The sequence below is a fragment of the Crinia signifera genome, chromosome 4, assembly GCF_055691185.1.
Source record: "Crinia signifera chromosome 4, ASM5569118v1, whole genome shotgun sequence".
NCBI lineage: Eukaryota > Metazoa > Chordata > Amphibia > Anura > Myobatrachidae > Crinia > Crinia signifera.
The window spans coordinates 129,975,427-129,994,202 of record NC_139220.1 but is presented as its reverse complement, the minus strand read 5'-3'; the positions used below and the strand labels follow the sequence as shown (position 1 = coordinate 129,994,202).

General features: G+C 40.4%; 1 protein-coding gene and 1 pseudogene across 2 annotated transcripts in view; one reads left to right on the top strand and one right to left on the bottom strand.

The window, feature by feature from the left end:
* MSRB3 (methionine sulfoxide reductase B3) overlaps positions 1-18,776 on the top strand; it is a 99,039-nt gene that overhangs the window by 44,031 nt on the left and 36,232 nt on the right. For both annotated transcript variants that reach the window (XM_083182453.1, XM_083182454.1), the window contains one exon: positions 17,458-17,566. In XM_083182453.1, the coding sequence (XP_083038579.1) occupies positions 17,458-17,566 (109 nt within the window). The remainder of the gene's footprint in view (positions 1-17,457; positions 17,567-18,776) is intronic.
* Positions 3,498-3,616, bottom strand: LOC146076187 (5S ribosomal RNA; annotated as a pseudogene).

Sequence of the window (18,776 nt, the reverse complement as noted above, 5' to 3'; positions counted from 1 at the left end):
GTAGTTAGAAACTATCATCAATAATTATGAACAAGAACTGTTGGTTTGCTTTAGCTACATGCACAACCTTTTACATGTGATACCTGTATCCCAAATGTACTCATTATACTGCTGTCTGAATAATTGTAAGTGATAAGTAGTAGGTATGTTATTTATATCGATTGTTATGTCACTATTTCAGTGCTGTCATAAGAGTTTGATTTACTGTATGTAACTCGTGTACTGTAAAATAATCCTTCAAGCAGAAGGTGAAATAATCCCATTCTCATAGTTTATTCTCAAGCATCCATTTACATTTAAGAAGAAACAAAGAATGTTTTGTGTTCCTTGTTTTACTTGAGTGTGGCATGGTTCCAAGCACAGTCTTGTACGCTTGAGTAATTACTCTCTAAAGCCAAGGTTACCTGATAAATGTCAGTACATTCTCCAGATAAAAATATGTTATAACAGGCTCTAGGGCTAAATTTGCTTTGAAATTAGAAAAACCTGAAATTTACTTTCATGGGAGGATTTGGTTAGCCTAAAAACACCTTTAAAAATGAAAACAAAATGTAGGGAGTAATACGCTATGTACCTGATGTCTTTGCAGTTGCCGAGAAACTCCCATTCAAGTCATTGTAACTGGTCGTCTTGGAGAGTATTAGGTTACACCATTGAAGCTTGCATGCCAAATGGAAAAATTTAACATTGGTTTTAAAAAAAAAAAAAAAAAAAAAAAAAAAAGTTTCAAGTTTCTATGTTAAAATTAAAAAGCAAACAAAAAAATACATTGAAATGATCCATGCTAATATTTTCTCACAAATAAAAACACTTTGGGGTCGATTTTACGATCTGGTAATAAGCACATTTTATTTTGTTGAATTGCTTCTAATCCTGGCCAAAGTCAAAATTTTTTTTTAAAGGCCGTCATTTACAAGTTAGGTTTTGTATCCTGCACTCGCAATGCCTGAATTCCGGCCCAATTTTTCATATTTTAAAAACATTTATCAAATTCTTATTTTAATACATAAATGTCTGCTCAATCTAAAATGTCACCTCATAATACTGTTTACTATTACATTTGGATATCTATTTTTATGTTTAATGAAGGGCAGCCATATAATTTCACAATAGCCACAAGATCAAAAAAACAAAACATAGCAAAGTGTGTATAGCAAAATGATTTATACAGTATGATAAATATGATAGATGTCATAGACAGTGTTTTCTGAATAATGGGAAATAGGCTGGTGTAATATCAGAAAAGAGTAAGAGCGAGGGAGTTGGGAGGAGATTTGCGCATATTGTCAGGGTAGTTAGGAATTAATGCAATGAATTTAGTGAACAAAAGTGTAAATACATTCAACAAGGATTTCATATTTAGATAAAGGATATATACCGTAATTGTTCTTACTTGTTTTGTTACATGCTAGTTGTGAGGTGAATCAGGACACTTGCAGTGATGCCTTGGGTTGGTGGTCTAGAACCAATTCAAATGATTTATGGTCACTGTAATAGACCAAACCAGAGCTACCGGCAGTTGATCGTGAAAATTGAGGACAATCAGAAGCAAATCCTGTTCCTCAGCACAAAACTCCTCAACACAAAACTGACCCTATATAACCCAATCTACTTAATGAATATTTTTTCTAAATTTTTCAATAAGAAACATTTGGCCTAGGGGTGCTGTGAACATTTTTTGATGCTGTAGGGCACCGTGATTCAAAAAAGTCTGGGAACCAGATAATGATTGAGCAAAGTTATATTAATTATAGATTGGGTTTGATTGTTCCCATTTAATCACAACTGGCATGTAGAATCAAAGTTTACCTGCCTCAGGAATTTATTTTGATGATAAGTTCTTGATACTCCATGGGGCAGAAGTATAAACCTGAGGATCATAGGATTGCTGATCTGGAGAATAGTGAATATAAACTTTTAACATCATGCCAGAAACTAAAGAGCTTTAGGAAATGCAAACATGTGATATAAAGAGCATGTTAAAGGGCAGCCTATTCAATATTGTATGGAGAATTATGAGTTTGGGTCTTTTTGAAACCAAATACAATCTATATATTAGGTGTGTATGTTCTCATTTGCCCTAACAGAGATGTAAATGAATGCAAAATTTCTGATTTCAATCTACTGGTCTACCTTTGCCACATGTTTACTATGCAAGTTTATCACAAGGATCAAGATTCTGATTTGTCAGCTCAGAATTTAGAGTGGAAATTATTCTGTTAGTGGCATTATACCGGGTAGGGGACGCCGGCGAATTCGGGCCCTGAGCAGGTGCTCGGAGATGACATCATCTCCAAGCGCCGGGAAACCCACAGACCGTCATCCCTGCAACGCCGCCTGACACCCCCGCAATGACGACCGACACGCTGGGGGTAAGCCCAGCACCCTGGTAAGCTGCTGAGCTGCCCCCAGCCTCCGTGCATGAGGTGAATGGATGCTGCACACAGGCATCCATTTACCTCTGCTGCTGTCTGCATAGTACCGCAGACAGCAGCGGAGGCTGTACGCAGCCCCTGCCCAACCTCCGGACTGACCTCAGGGCGCTGCGGTCCGGAGGTTCAGGCTCCCTGATTGGAGGAATGGGTCCCTGGGTCGGATGATCCGGGTTATCCATTTACACGGCCCCTGACTCCGCTGAAGCCCCATGTCCGACCCTGTACATTTGCCGGGTCGGACACCGGGTAACAGGACCCGGGTTATATATATTTGACACCAAGCCCCGTCCCGGACTGGAGCGGCAATAATCCGGGTCGCAGCTCTGGTGTAAAAGGGGTATTACTTTATCTTCTAGAAATGTAAGTTAATTGCATGACGATATATAAAACAGCTCATAATAATAATAAGGTGACATCAGTCACGTTCTAGAAAAAAAGGGGGAGTGGACCCGCTACAGCTGAAAATAAGTGGTTAGATATTCAGTTGAATAATCTCTGACCAACGTGGAAACTACTGCAGGCTGATGCTGGTAGTTGTGGTGTTGGTGGTGCGCCCAGCGTTCAATAACTAGACTGAAAGTGGGATTTTTATCTTGTGTTTGCAAGAGGAGCAAACCAAGGACAGTAAACGCTTTGTGGGTGCACTCTTTAAATAATATTTTGTGTAATGGAATTAATTTAAAACTTAGCTTTTAATAGGAACTGCTTAAAAAGAGTTGGGCGCAATGAAAATTATAGTTTATATAATGTTGATTTTGTTGTGTGGTTATCTATTTTGATGTTAAATACTGTTATCCGAATAAATCACTTTACACCACACATTTAATGTATCATTTACTGCATGTAATCAACTCAGGTATATGGACCTGAGTGACAGTAGGCTGCAAAAATGAGTTTATCCCCAGGGGTAGGGATTTATTTAAGGGGGGGGATTAGGCTACCCCTCGTCACTTGTATGTAAAAATTATTATTTAGTAAAGTTGTGCCTAATGGCCGATTTCAGAACACAGATAGTAGGCGGCTCCAAAGCTGCTTATCAAATGATAGTGCAACCCCAAATGGGTAATACCACACCTGGACTTCTCCAGGGGTCTCCCACCTGGATACTGCCCAGGCCCTTCACTGCTTGGCTTCCAAGTTCGGAAGGGTTTTGGGCAGACCAGTGAGGTATGGTGGTATAATGGGTAGAGGTGCAAATCACAGACAGCTGTTCCAGTTAACTATCGGTATCATAGATAATTGCACAAACATGTATTTTCAGAATACACCTCAAACTTTAGTGACATACTGTGATTAAATTGATGGTATGAGAGTGGATGATATAGCACAGTGCTGACAAGTACATTGTACCTTGATGGTGTCCAAAAGTAACAATTGTGGGCTGGTATAGCGTATTAAACTTAATTGGGGTCAAATATACAAAGTCGCACTTGTGAAACAGTTCATCTGAGTTGTAATTCCACGATTGGGTCACAAAGAAAACAATTGCTCACAGTGTAACAGGAGGGCACTTAGGCTGAGTGGTGTTTGCAGCAGTTACTAGTACCAATATTGCTGACTAAATTACATTAGTCTAAGTCACTCCGTTCCGCCAATATAGCTAACTGGACAGTGTTAGTCTGAATCAATCCATTCCATCTGATCTACCCATATGTAATAGTTGCTATCTCAGAATGTAGTTGGTGCGCTGTAATAGATACACCTAGAATACCTCACACGTATAACTGGGTCATTACCATACTTTGCACAGTCGAGATAGAGTGGGTACGTGTGTTGGGGAGCAGCGCTCAGAGGCAAAGAGCAGTAAAGGGCCTGGGCAGTATCCAGGTGGGAGACCCCTGGAGAAGTCCAGGTGTGGTATTACCCATTTGGGGTTGCACTATCATTTGATAAGCAGCTTTGGAGCCGCCTACTATCTGTGTTCTGAAATCGGCCATTAGGCACAACTTTACTAAATAATAATTTTTACATATAAGTGACGAGGGGTAGCCTAATCCCCCCCTTAAATAAATCCCTACCCCTGGGGATAAACTCATTTTTGCAGCCTACTGTCACTCAGGTCCATATACCTGAGTTGATTACATGCTGTAAATGAGTGGTGTAAAGTGATTTATTCGGATAACAGTATTTAACATCAAAATAGATAACCACACAACAAAATCAACATTATATTTATTTATTTATTTATTAACAGTTTCTTATATAGCGCACACAAATTCCGCAGCGCTTTACAGAGCATAGTTATAAACTATAATTTTCATTGCGCCCAACTCTTTTTAAGCAGTTCTTATTAAAAGCTAAGTTTTAAATTAATTCCATTACACAAAATATTATTTAAAGAGTGCGCCCACAAAGCGTTTACTGTCCTTGGTTTGCTCCTCTTGCAAACACAAGATAAAAATCCCAAGGTGACATCAGTGTCATTATTTGTGGCTCCCTTACAAAATGTACCTAGCTGGAGCTGCAAGAAACTCATTGACAGTATTTGTTCTGTTACTTCTAGGTCTTAAAAAAATAATAATAACATATATAAAGTGAAAATTTAATAATAAATGGTCTGCCTACAGAACAATCACAAGCTTATTATGGGTTTTCTTCCCAAATTAAAAAATCGTAACAAATGTTTTAAAAAAAAATCCTAAAACATATCTCCACAATCCTTAGTATTGAATAAAGGAAGTAAAGGTTCTGAGAAAAAAGCACATTGCAGAAAATAAGACTGCTTTTTATTTTTGAAAATGATTTAAAAAAATTGATACTCGTATGCTCATAGTTTTAGGGGAGAAAACGTGTCTTAAATAAAAGTAAAAAATGAGGCAAATTGGTGCAGGAAAAGTCAAGTCCATTTTAGAAGGAGACAAGGAGAACGTAGTCGTGCAATCCACACTACTTTTATCACATATAAATAATTTTGTCCCACTCATTCTGAACACTATTAGAAAACTTTTCTGTGCACATCTCTGGTTTGCAATCCTTCAGGAGATCCCAGAGAGGAGGAAGAAAAGGGCAGTATTGAGGTGTGGTGATGCAAACATGTAATCATGGCCGCATATTCCCTGTGATTCTGCAATTTCCCACAAATCTTTTCATAAGCTCCCTAAACAATGGCCAGGGGCATAATCCGAACTGTGTGGGCCTCCTTCCCCCAATGCTTCTAAAGACACCTTTCCCCTGAAGTTGTTTTATGCCCCATATTAGTGCCCCATAGTAAATGTACACTGGACACACTGAATAAATTTAAGTTTTATATAAGAAATATAACATATATTTAATTCACAAATATGGTATTAGTACATAGATATAAACGACACATGTAGCATAAAGTATCATGTGCTATTTTAACATATTGATACTCTCTATGCTACATGTGTCTCTTATATCTATGTACTAATACCATATTTGTGACTTAAATATGTTATATTTCTTACATAAAACTTACATTTATTCAGTGTGTCCAGTGTACATTTTATTCAGCGAAGTACGCCCAGTATTTTATGTCCATCTAGCGGCGCATGGTGTTTAACCCTTTCCTTCACCTTTTTTGTGAGTTCAAGCTAACTCATTGAAACACTTGCAGCAGCAGTGGATATTCTTTCTATTCATTTTAGATATTGTATTAATTATATTAAAGCGCCAGAATCTGTAGTTTGGAAGGTGATATTTATACCACCACTATCTTACATACACCCCTTCTTTTTTTCCCCATAGTAAATGCCTTATTAAATGTTATGCCCCATAATAGTGTCCTAGTTTATATATGATGAACCAAAGTAGTACCCTTGTAAATATTATGCCACATTGTAGATCTGCCTGTAAACATTGTGCAACCAACACTCCAAATGAACTTTTAATAATGTCCCAAGTCTATATTAATGCCACATTACAATGCTCCATTCATATTTTCTACACTGTAGTGCCTTCACTTCTTCATTACAATGAGCAAGTGTATAGGCATAATTTTAGGTGTGTAGGCAGTGGCACCAAGTGTTTTAATGACCCCTACGTACCACCAATTTGTGAAATATGTAAGTAATAACTTTGACAGAGAAGATGGGCTCTTCTCACCCTTGGGCACATTTCCTGCACCTAGTCACACCCTTGCCACCAACTTCCCCGGTGAAGTGGCAGGAATCCAGAAATGTGGTCTATTCTGCCAGGAATGTGGAAGAACTCCACAATATTCATAAGTAGACAAGTATTATGTTGCAAAAAAACACCAAAACAGTCAATTCATACAGCCATGTAATGATGTGGTTTGTGTGTTTTACATGGATAAAAAAACCCAGCACTTTTAGGATACTAGTATTTGGTAAATGTGGGGATCTTTGGCTGTGTAAACACAGTGTTTGTCAAAATACAAGCTATTCTTTACCTCATAGCAGCAATTTTACTAAAATGTAATGTCACAAAGCTAAGATTTTGTGTACATACAATGAATAGTCTAAAGTATAAAATAATAGCGCAAAAGGGGTTTTGTCTTCCAGGAAAATATTTAACCCCATTCCTGAGGAAACAAGTTTACACATAACCTCTTTGTTTTTGTTTTTTTTCTCTTCCTACCTTTTTTTTTCAGTATGAAGCATTCGCAGCTTTACCTCTGAAATATGTTGCAGGCCTGTTAGTGATAATGAATCACTACTAGGCAGTTAGGTATGTTCCAAACTTCCTTTTGACTACAGTGGCAGCAAAGCATAAAATAAAAATAATCAACCAAAACCAAAAGAATGTAAACAAAGGTTCCAGCACTTATAGCAAATAAAAACAGTTCCTGCAGTTACTTGTTTACTTTTCATGAGACATATTTAGTCTTACATGTGATTTGTTGCTGTCATGACCTTAGCAGGATTTAGGTGGGTTTTTGAGAATTAAAATATTTTAAGACCTGTTTTTCTGTAACAGTACTAGGCATGTTTTAAATACAATAATTATAACATTGGGTAATGCATTTCAGTCTATAAAATTGAATTTCTTTAAATTCTAAAACTAATATTATAGTCTCAAAATACCTAATAAAAATATATGTTTTATTTTTACGAGTACATGAGAAATATTGAATTCATTATGCAATGTTTTTTCCTCTTCTCTTTCCAAAGTGTTGAAGTAACGTAAAGGCGCATTCCTTCTATCTTACACATTCAGGGGATTATTCTGGTTCACTGTTTCTGACAAATTCCTTCTTAGATGGACAAAACCATGTGCACTGCAGGTGGGGCAGATGTTACTTGTGCCAAGAGAATTCGATTTGGGTGGGGTTTTACTTCAAAGTGAGATCTATATTGCAGTGTAAAAATAAAGCAGTCCGTATTTTCCCTGCATAGAAACAAAATAACTCACCCAAATCTAATTCTCTCTGCGCCTTTTATATTTGCCCCCTGCAGTGCACATGGTTTTGTCCATCTAAGAAGGAATTTGCCAGAAGGAGTGAACCAAAATAACCCCCTCAGTCTCTACATTACTCTGTTTAACTGGGAAGAAAACATGGCTGTCTTTGACTATTCTCGATTTTAGTGAAGCTATATCGGTGAGTCTTGTTTTCCAGGCACTGAACTACATTCTGACTACATTTTATTACAGAGTAGTCAAACCAAAAATAATGGAGTCTGTAGGAGAAACAAACAATAGATATAAGTTATTGCAGAATGAGCTTTTTTATCAATAAAAGATTAGGGAACTGTAATCTCTTGTTCACTATCAGCTAGAACAAATAACTACCTCTATGTCCTACCTCTACAGTATGTTGGTTTGTTTCTACCCAGTTTGTTTAACCACTGTTGTTTCCAATTGTAAAGCGCAACGGAATATGCTGTGATAAATAAGAAACTGTAAATAAATAAGTAATAACTGATTTGCAGGAAGCCTTCAGAAAAAAAAAAATTGTTCTATTGCATTATGTTGCATTACTTTATTATTATCATTTATTTATTTACAGTTTCTTATATGTGGTGCAAGTGGAGGTAACAAAAAAAGTCTGCCCAATAAGTGGTCCTTAACATTGGTCATTTATAATTTGTATAGCTATAGAAATATAATTGGACCTGTGCTGAACTAAACAGTAATTTTAAGCTCTTGTTTTTATAAATTATCTGATGAATGGACCGCAAACATACATCTAGTTTGATCTTTAGTGATTAGCAAACCTTTAAGTAGATTATTATGCTTAAATATGCTTATCGTAGATTAATATGCTTATCGTCATATTTAGGGCCTAATTCAGACCTTTTTGCTAGGCTGCATTAGGGATGACCATCGACCATCGATGATTCAAAATCATCGATGGCTTATAGCCGATGTTGAATAGTTTTGCTATCGATGGGGAAGAACATAATGGTTTCTTACCATCAATGTCAAGCTTAAACGAATAGTTTTATTTTTGCTTTTTCCCCAAGTTGCTGGGACACAGAACATAGCCCTGCCCCCTACACCCGTGAAGCCTCACTCCTGTATTTTGATTGGCCCACAGGCCAATCAGAGAAAATTGATAACCATCGATATGTAAAAACATTGATGGTCATCCATTGAATAGTTATAGACTATCGATAGCCAGTTGGACTTTTGCCATCGATGGCAAAGGCAATGATGGCCATCCCTAGGCTGCATATGTTTGCAGCCTAGTGAACAGGTAAAAGCCGCCCGGACGCCCCCCGCCCGAGTCCTCTCACTAGCACGCCAGGGAATGTGTATGCGAACACATCCACTCGCATGCAGCCGTCTGGCCTAAAAATCACTTGGAGGTCCCTCCTTGTCCAGAGCGAACAGCTCGGCGAGTGTGAAACACTCTGAAGGCATTAGCTCCCAGGTTTGTGCATGCGTAAACCCCAAACATCGGGGAAGGGGATGAATTCGGACCCGTAATGCAGTGTTTTATGTATTTACAGCATATATATATATATATATATATATATATATATATATATATATATATATATATATATATATATATATATATATATATATATATATATATAGGAAAAAAAGGACGCACTCTCCAGTATTTTAAATGCAATTAAAGTCAGCTGTGTATTCAAAAAATACAAGAAGGATAAATTTCAGGTACTCAACGTTTCCGTCCACTTGGGACCTTCATCAGGAGGTAAGCATCAGTTACAACAATCCAACAGAGGGCACAGCTCAGACCACACAGCAGGTTCCTACTTGTATTTTTTGAATACACAGCTGACTTTAATTGCATTTAAAATACTGGAGAGTGCGCCCTTTTTTTTCTATATATTTGGACTGTGGTTCTGGATGACACCCTAGGAGATGCCCTATGTTGGATGGAGTGCGATCTTATTTCTATACTATATATATATATAAAGCTGTTAGCTACACTTTCATTGGTTTATTAGTTTAAGAACAGACTATATATACTCTGAAAATGAGAACATCCAAAGTATGACAACTTTAAATAAGCAATTTTTCTTTATAAATCCCAAACCTCACTTGCAATTAGGAAAACTATATTTATTCCTAAGGTTGAAAAGACAGGATGTTGGGAAATTTCGTTCATTTGGATAGTGACCTTTAAGTGCACCAAAACCAAATAGTTTGTAGGCTATGGCACAGGGCACATTCCTGTTAATTTGTGAAAATCCAGTTCCTAATGGTACTTCACATACAGTCACCTGGATTGAATATCTAAAATTAAAACATAAAATAGATATTTATATTTGGTGTTGATAATCTGCAGTGAATTCCCTGGTTTGACTTTTGAGTGGCTGTTATTACACTGCTGGGAATCTTGAGAAATGGTCTGGAATAGAACTAAAATGTTGATTATAACATTATGCATTACGCAGATGAGACTTGAGCTATATGGTCTTGATGTACAGCATGTGAAGCTCGATTTTTTGTATTTATTTATTTACAGTTTCTTATATAGTGCAGCAGATTGCGTTGCGCTTTACAATGATAGACAGTGATAAAACAAACTGGTTAACAACAGACAAACTTGGAGGTAGGAGGGTCCTGCTCCAAGCTTACAATCTATAGGGATATAGGAGGGATGCACTATTGTTGGTGGCATAACATTTCAAGTGTCTTTTCTTTAAATGAAAATGTGGTGAGTGCCCTATTTACACATTTACTATTGTGGATGCATAGATACAGAAGGAAGTATATATAGAGAGAAGAAATGGTAAAAGCTTCAAATGTTAGAATTGCATTATGAGTCCATGTAATTTGAGCCTGGAGTCCGGTTCCTTGTGCTAAATGACATACAGATGGTCAGTCTTCTTCAGGAAGATTGGGATCACAAGTGCCCTTTTTGTAGTTGCACATTCATATATCGGCCACACCGTATTTGTGTCAGGACTATCAATTTCTATTTTTACATAGTTCGCTTCTACTACTAGTTATGAAACATTGTTTTATGTCAAGATAGTTTAGCAAACTATCAAAATCCCATTAAAACAACTTGAGAAAGAAGGCCATGCGCAAAATATTTTTAAAACCTTTGACTCAATGGACCCAGGGCATTTGTTTTTTTATTTTAATTTATGAGACACTCTATGAAATGTGTTTCATTAACAACCAAATATAGTGTCTATTTAAGTTATTTATTGTATTGATTTTGTAGTTGGTGCTCTCATGATAGGCAGGTAATTATGTAATTTACCGTATATACTCGAGTATAAGTCGACCCGAATATAAGCTGAGGCACCTAATTTTACAACAAAAAGCTGGGAAAACTTATTGACTCAAATGGGACTCTCACTCGAGTATAAGCCGAGGGGGGCTTTTTCAGCATAAAAAATGTTCTGAAAAAGTAGGCTTATACTCGAGTATATATGGCTGTAGACAGGATTTAAAAGCCTAAGCATTTGAGCTTGAATTTTTGTAACCTGTCCTGAATACATTTGCCTGGATTTAGATTTTTTTTATATTTATTTATCTGAAGGTTAAGAATTTCTTGCAATTTTGATAACTTCAGGCCAATTCAGTGGTCTCCGAAATTAACTTTAGCACTTTGAAACAAATTTTAGTGACAAAAATGCCATCTTGCACAGAAATCATTGCTTCAACTTAATACTGAGAGTTAATGGTATAGCGCATTATTTCCTCTCTCAAATTATTAAACTGTATTGCCATTGTTTTATACCATGGTTGGTGTAATGGTTAGCATTACAAAGCACTGAGGTCTGATGTTCAGTTCCCTCCAAAGCCCTCAAAGTATGGCGTTTATATGTTCTTCCCGATACTGTGTGGGTTTCCTCCATGTACTCTAGTTTCCTTTCACAATCAAGGAAGTCAATCCCAAGATCCCATCTAAAAAGGTGTGGTTATGGTGTGACATCACAGGTAGCGGTGTGGCATCACAGCACACTCACCCCACTTTTGTTACTTTGGAGCAAATGCTGGGCTATTCCGAGAGCCATACTTGAGGTTGACGCCAGAATGACCATGCCCCAGTTAGATAAAGAGAGAGGCAATGAGTTTGCCTTGATTGGACAAGGCAACATTTCTTGTTACCTCCACATACACACTTTCCATATACAGTGTGTGAGTAACCTCATAGATCTCCCTCCTTCTGGCAGTATACACTCTGCTTTGGCTCATGTTGCAGTGGCCCCTTATGCTGACTGTGGATTTTCATAGTGTCCGAAATTTTGGGGGGCGGGGCCACGACGGAGCGTGAGTGAGATGCTAGGTGTGTGAGCTCCCCAGCAGGGAAATATGCAGCATCTACACAGGCGCTGAAAGCTGACATCCTCTCCCGGCAGCAGAACCATAGAGTCGGGCACAGAGAGCCAGAGCGGCGCCACGTGATAGCGGCGTCCGGAAGTGCCCTGCCGGGACTCGCTGTTCACTACGGGTGCCTGAGCTACTAACCCCCATACTAGGCAACAGAGTCCAGCAGCTGCCCGTTCTGCAGCTGGGTTGCCGAGTGTCGGAGAACAGGAGAGAAGTGCCGCGGTCACAGACAGTCTAACGGCACACGCAGGAGTTGGGCGGCCTCCTGCTTGTATCGTCCCTCATGATTATGCGCTGTTGTCTACACCACATGTAGACCAATTTTTAGGGTACGAGTCCATTATTGTATGAATGCCGGAATTGAATTAATGTCTAAACAATATTACACTATTGTAGCATTTCTTTTTTCTTCTGGGTATATCTTCTGGACTCAATTACTTCTTCTATTGGATGTTTGCTAAAGCGCCTAGGAAACCAGTTCATAATCTAAATTGGTATTGTATGTTAACTCCCTTTTTTGAAGTGGTTCTTCAAAATATCTTGAAAGTGGTGACCAGGGCTGCTTAATTAAGCGCACGATTTTTTGGATTAAAATCTTTTTGTATAGGAGTTGGGCGGCCGCCCACCGGGGAAGGTGCCTGGAGCACTCCGCCATCTCTTAGTGACACACGGCTGGGACACGCTGCCGGGAATTGCACTGCCTGAGCCAGGGGACTAACTGGACGTCTAAAGCCTGCATAAGAACTCTTCTCCCGGACAGACTGGTCAGAATGCAGGAGCTGGGTGCAGATATACCATCCTTTTTTCTTTATGCTGTACTCTGCTGGTTACTGTGAGATATAATGGGCCAGTGGCCCTGGACTGGAACTGTTGCTTGGTGTTGCTTTTTTACAGTCTTGTATATGCGGTACGATTGTGCTAGGCGGCAGGACACTGAGGGCCACTAAACCTCTTTTGCCAGCTGGAAACAGCTCTGCACCATCAAACTCCGTGTGCACTCCTTTCAGTGTGAACATTAAACTCGAACAGTATTCCAACTGTAAAAATATCCCTGCTCAAAACTTTAAAGGGCCAGCTGAGAGCTGTCCCTAACAGAGTTCACGGCACACATTCCAACTCTTTGTTATAAAACTCCGGCAGAAGTACTACTAAAACAAGCAGGCACTAAGCTTGTTGTAGGTTCTGGCACAGGGTCCCTCGGTATACCTTGCTCTGGAACGCAGTCCACACAGGTACCGCTGGCCCCGGTGAGAGCGGACCAGGGTACCAGTGCAATTTAAACAAATCCAGAACTGTATTATAATACCACAGAGGGCTAGGTGAGAGCTGTCCCTAACAGAGCCTAGTATACCGCACATTAACCCCCTGCTGTAAAACTCCCGGCAGCAGGACTACTAAGCAGTATTATTAAGCAAGCAGTCAACAAGCCCACGGAGGTCCCCTGCAAACAGAGTTTTGCTATATCTGTCCTGGGAAAGTGGCCCCCATTGATAGCCTAAGTCAAACAAGCTACATAAAAGGTGGGCCATCTGTTCCACGGACAGTAAATTTAGCAGTTACTCTGCAGGACTAACATCTGTTATCCAAGGGAATACTACTTCTCCTCTCCCTCAAAATCAGACTGTGGTAATCTTAGTCGATAAATTAAAAAAATAAAAAAAAGGGGGGGGGGAGCAAACATGGGTAAAACTGGTAATGCCACGGCCGCAGCACGGCGTGAGAAATTTGCCAGATCTCAAGCAGGCAACACTACCCAGACCCCGTCCACAACCCCTCACGCCACTCCGACGAAATCTAAAACCACAACCCCTCATGCCACCCCGACGAAAGCTAAAACCCCTGAAGCAATAAATGATCCAACACTTCAGCAGGTTCTAGATGCCATCACCAACTCAGAACAGTGACTCTCCGGGCAAATTAAAGACCTCCAATCGGAAATATTGTCCTTAAAATCAGATATCAATGTGATTACAGTCCGTATGGATGAAGCGGAAAAGCGGATATCGAGTCTGGAGGATATTAACACTCAATGGCTTAATAAGATGAACTACTGCACCCAACAGACCTCTGAACTAAAAACTAAACTGGTGGAGATGGAGGGAAGGCTCAGGCGCAATAACTTATGGTTCGTGGGCCTACCAGAGCATGCTGAGGGGCAAGAACCCCAAAAATTTGTAGAAAATTGGCTGAAGGACACTGTAGGAAAAAACGCATTTACAGCACAATTTGCGGCAGAACGGGCACATAGAGTCCCGCCGAGGACTTTTCCTCCGTGAGCTCCACCACGAACATTTATCGTGGAATTCCTAAGTTTTGTGGACAGAGACATTGTGTTGCGCTCAATTAGGACCAATGGCCCATTGATGTATAACGGTAATATGATTGCCGTGTACCCGGACTTTGCGTTAGAAGTACAAAAGGAGAGAGCAAAGTTTGGAGATATAAAGAAAAAACCGTGCGACTTGGATATTAGCTATTCCATGATCTTCCCTTCTAAACTAAGAGTGGTGGACAATAATACAACACTTTGTGCAGTATTCAATGCCAGTGCGAGCGGCCGGCGAGGGGGTTAAACTACGAGGATCACAGAAAACCAGTGATCCTCGCAGTTTAACCCCCGCGCCGGCCGCTCGCACTATGCAACGTTCTGGGGGAATCCTCGCAGTCACAGAACGGCGAGGATTCCCCTAAACTGCGAGAGCCGCGGCTAGTGCAGCAAACTCGCTGTAATTAGCCTCGGCTCTCGCAGCTTTTGGAGGCACATTCGCAAATTCCCCCTCGCTCAAAAAACGGAGCGAGGGGGAATTTGCGAATGAGGGGGGTCAGTTGAATACTGACAGGGTGAGCGGTGACTGCGAGCAAAAAGTCCTGCTCGCAGTCACCGCTCGCCCACGGCATTGAATATATGCCATTTTTTTGTTACTCCCAGTGAGGCAGCCCAGTGGCTTGAAACAAAATCTCCGGGACCTAGGCGTAAGGCGCCTGTGTAGAGTTATCCAGTAAGATGTAAATAAGACAAATGTACCCTGCTGGGGGGGGCTCCCCCACCCTTTCAGGGGTGGCCCTTTTTTCGTCAGCCCCTACAGTATGACGATGTTTTTTTTCATGTGGTCTACATTAAGTATTTTATGTATTTCAAATTTGTTTTCCTTCCTGTTTTGTTTTGTTATTTTTTCTTCGGGGGGGGGGGGGGGGGGGGGGAGGATAGGTATGCCTACAGGGATAGGGTATACAGGGTGGGGGGTGGGAGGGATCCGCTTGGAAATAAGTAGAAGAAGAAAGGGCCTTTTTTCTGTTGGGGTAAGATATATCTGTCTTGATCTGGGTTTGTTCCTTTTTCTTTTTTTTTGGTTACACAAAAAGGGATTTGTGACATACAAACCTGCGGTAGGAGGTTAATTATTATAGCGTACTTACATATACAAAATGTAAAATAACAAATGATTAAGTTGTTAGCATGGAATATAAGGGGACTAAATAATAAGATCAAACGTTCCCTGGTGCTGAATCAGCTACGCTCGTATGGGATGGACATTGCCTGTCTCTCAGAGACCCACCTGGAAGGTGGAAAGCTGTTGGCCCTGAAACAGTGCTGGGTAGGCTGGACATACCATGCCCCGTTCACAACCTCATCTAGGGGGGTTTCGATACTTATAAGAAAGTCGTTAGCCTTTGTTAGTAACCGGGTGGAACATTTTTCTGGACTGTATTATTAATTCTCTACCCTTGGTGTTATTGGCAGTATATATCCCCCCTCCTTTCTCGTATGAAATCCTGGTGAAGGCTGTGGCCTTTGCGGCGCGCAGCCCCTCCGTAGAGGTGGTGTGTGCTGGGGATTTTAATAATATCTTTGACCCCGCATTGGACAGATGGAGAGGAGGTTCCTCCACTGGGTCAGCATCGTGTACCCCCTTCGCAGGGTTCATACGGGATATAGGATGGCGGGACATTTGGCGTGAACGTAACCCTACAAGTCCTCAATTCTCGTGTTTTTCTCTGTCATATCAAACCTTCTCCAGAATTTACTTAATATTGACATCGCAGTCCTTTACTTCTCTTGTCAAAAACATAGAATGCAAATAAAGAAAATATAAAAAAAAAATAGTGCAAACAATTGTATTAGGAGGCACTTTAATTTCTTGTAACAATGTAAATTATAGTATGCCTGTGCCACAATTGCTATAATTTGTCAGTGCTGAGCAGGGACCTGGATTTCTCACAGGCCTCTAGTTGTTCAGGTCCTGGGCTCCCAGCATGTGCAAGGCATCTCTGTACCCATATCTCCCCACATACCTGCACACATCAGCAGCTCTGTCCTCTTCTACTTGGCTCCCTATGGCCTTCACCTGGTTCATGGAAGCAGCTGAGGGTCCGGCTCCACTCCACTTGGCACCCGGCGGCGGCTCCATCCCCCCTCCCCGCCGTCTCCTTCCTTGCTCCATAATTACTCCGCAGCTCAGGGCAGAGAGGCACATGCCTTGGTGCTCTCCCCCTAATCTGTTGCGCCTCTCCCTGCCTCCTGTGATGGGAGAAGGCAGAGGTTAACTCCCACCCTCAGCTCTGCCCCCGGGAAGGGATGTTGGCTGTGGCTGGTAGACACCGATTCAGGGCGTAGGAGCAGCATGGAGTCTGGTTGCTGAACACCCCTGTGCTGCTGCCGGCTGACAGCGCCCCCCATGTAAAACAGGCAGTGGCAGTGGCAGCGTGTAGTGCCGCCCTGCCAGCGGGAGACTTTCAGTGAAAATTGCGGCGCACTCCGGCAGGGAGAGGGCGAGCTGGGGAGCAGGCGAGCAGGGAGGGGGTGCCGGCATCAGAGTGCATGGCTCCGGCGCCCTGTGGTATGTCAGTGCCCGGAGCTTGTGCTCCACCAGGTCCGCCCTTGCTATGCCTCTGCCCATCTACTGTAAATACTTAAGCATATGATAAAATTATCTGTTAATTAAGTTCGATAAAATATGTATTCATTTAGCATTTAAGCAAAAACAAAAACCAAGGTTGTTAGTTTCCACATTTTGGTGAGGAGAGTGTGCTTTGAGCTGGTCTTGTTTTTCTTTCCCTTTGAGAGAATAATGTTTGGAAGACATCAACATTTTTTTATAATTGGTTGTGTGATGCTGTTTAATATTGCACAGCAAAGGCTTTGGCTGCAGCACATTTTCCTTGTTTATCTAACTTTACCACCTGTAGAATGCTTCCTTACAGTTTATGAACAGATGTAGAAATTGACTTATGCAGACGCTGGGCTGTTGCTTAATACCAAATAATACCAAACAATAAATACGGCAATTAAAAATGGACTGAGACTTTTTTTAATAATTTTTTTTATTTCCAGGGTCACGAAAGGAAAAAAAGACATGTAAGGTGGTCTTTACTGAGCAAGAATTAAGAAAACGACTGACACCTAAGCAATACAGTGTTACCCAAGAAAAGGGAACAGAAAGGTAAAATAGAATATGCGTTTTTTATGTAGCTAAATCACCATTTCTATACTATCACTATCACTGACAAAGCCAGGTGTTCATATTCTCTATTTTATTATTATTATTATTAATACTACAACTACTGCTACTACTATTTCTAAAACATCATAGTATAATTGGGCTGAAACTAGGATTTTCATCATTCTGGGCAAGTAAATTGGAACCGCTATGCTCCCCCCCCTCCCCCTCCCTGCATGTGCATATGGGTATCACGTCAAGCACCCAGGGCATCTGACACCCTAGCTCCCCCCAGTATACAGTTTATGCAACATTGGGATCATAATATAGACAATTTTCATGTTAAAATAGGAGGTAGGGGTGGCCCTGTCTAAACAACCTGGCACTCTAAGAGGTATGGGGATTTTAAAAGTAAGTTGGTGGGAATTTCTATGGAAGCTGCAGGTGGGTAACTATATTATCGAAGATATATAGTACATAAATAATTAAATAAAAAAAAGATAGGTTTCAGTGAGCCTATTTAAAAATTCACAGGTTGAGTAGCGTAGGGTGGGTCAGGACAAAAATAAGATAGAGGAAGTATTCAATTGTATCCAGATTTTTTTCTGACCAAAACATCCGGACATACCTATTCAATTGTGTCCGTTTTCAGACTTTTTTTTGCTGATACAGTTTCGACTTTGATAAAAAGTCTATTCTGTTTTGATGGAAAATAAGGCTGCATTTTTTACTAAAAAATGAGTTTTCCGACCATGCAGATTTCTTTGTCACTTGGAAAATTTACACTTTAATTGAATAGGCTGAAGGTAGATATGACCAGAAATAGGTGAAATGTGGAGATTTTCCGACTGTTGGAAAAATTGTCACTAAATGAATAAACCCCAGAGTCCTTGTAGCCAAAATGTCAATTGACATTTATTATACAGTATAAATATTAGTATTTGCAAGAAGAGAACAGAGAGTGGCTTCCGACTGCATTTTTCGGGAAGGTTCTAAAGTAGGAGAAGAATTGTAGGTGGATTTTGTAGACTAGCACATTTTATAGATTAAATTTATTATTTATTATATTTTAAACCGGTACTCTTTACCTAGCACGGCGCCCACGATTTTGATCGTGGGCATCGCAGGTAAAAAAATCGCGGGCATCGCGGCCATTGAATGCACTAAAAATCGGGATGCGACGCAACCGACGCGATGCCCGCGATTTCCCATA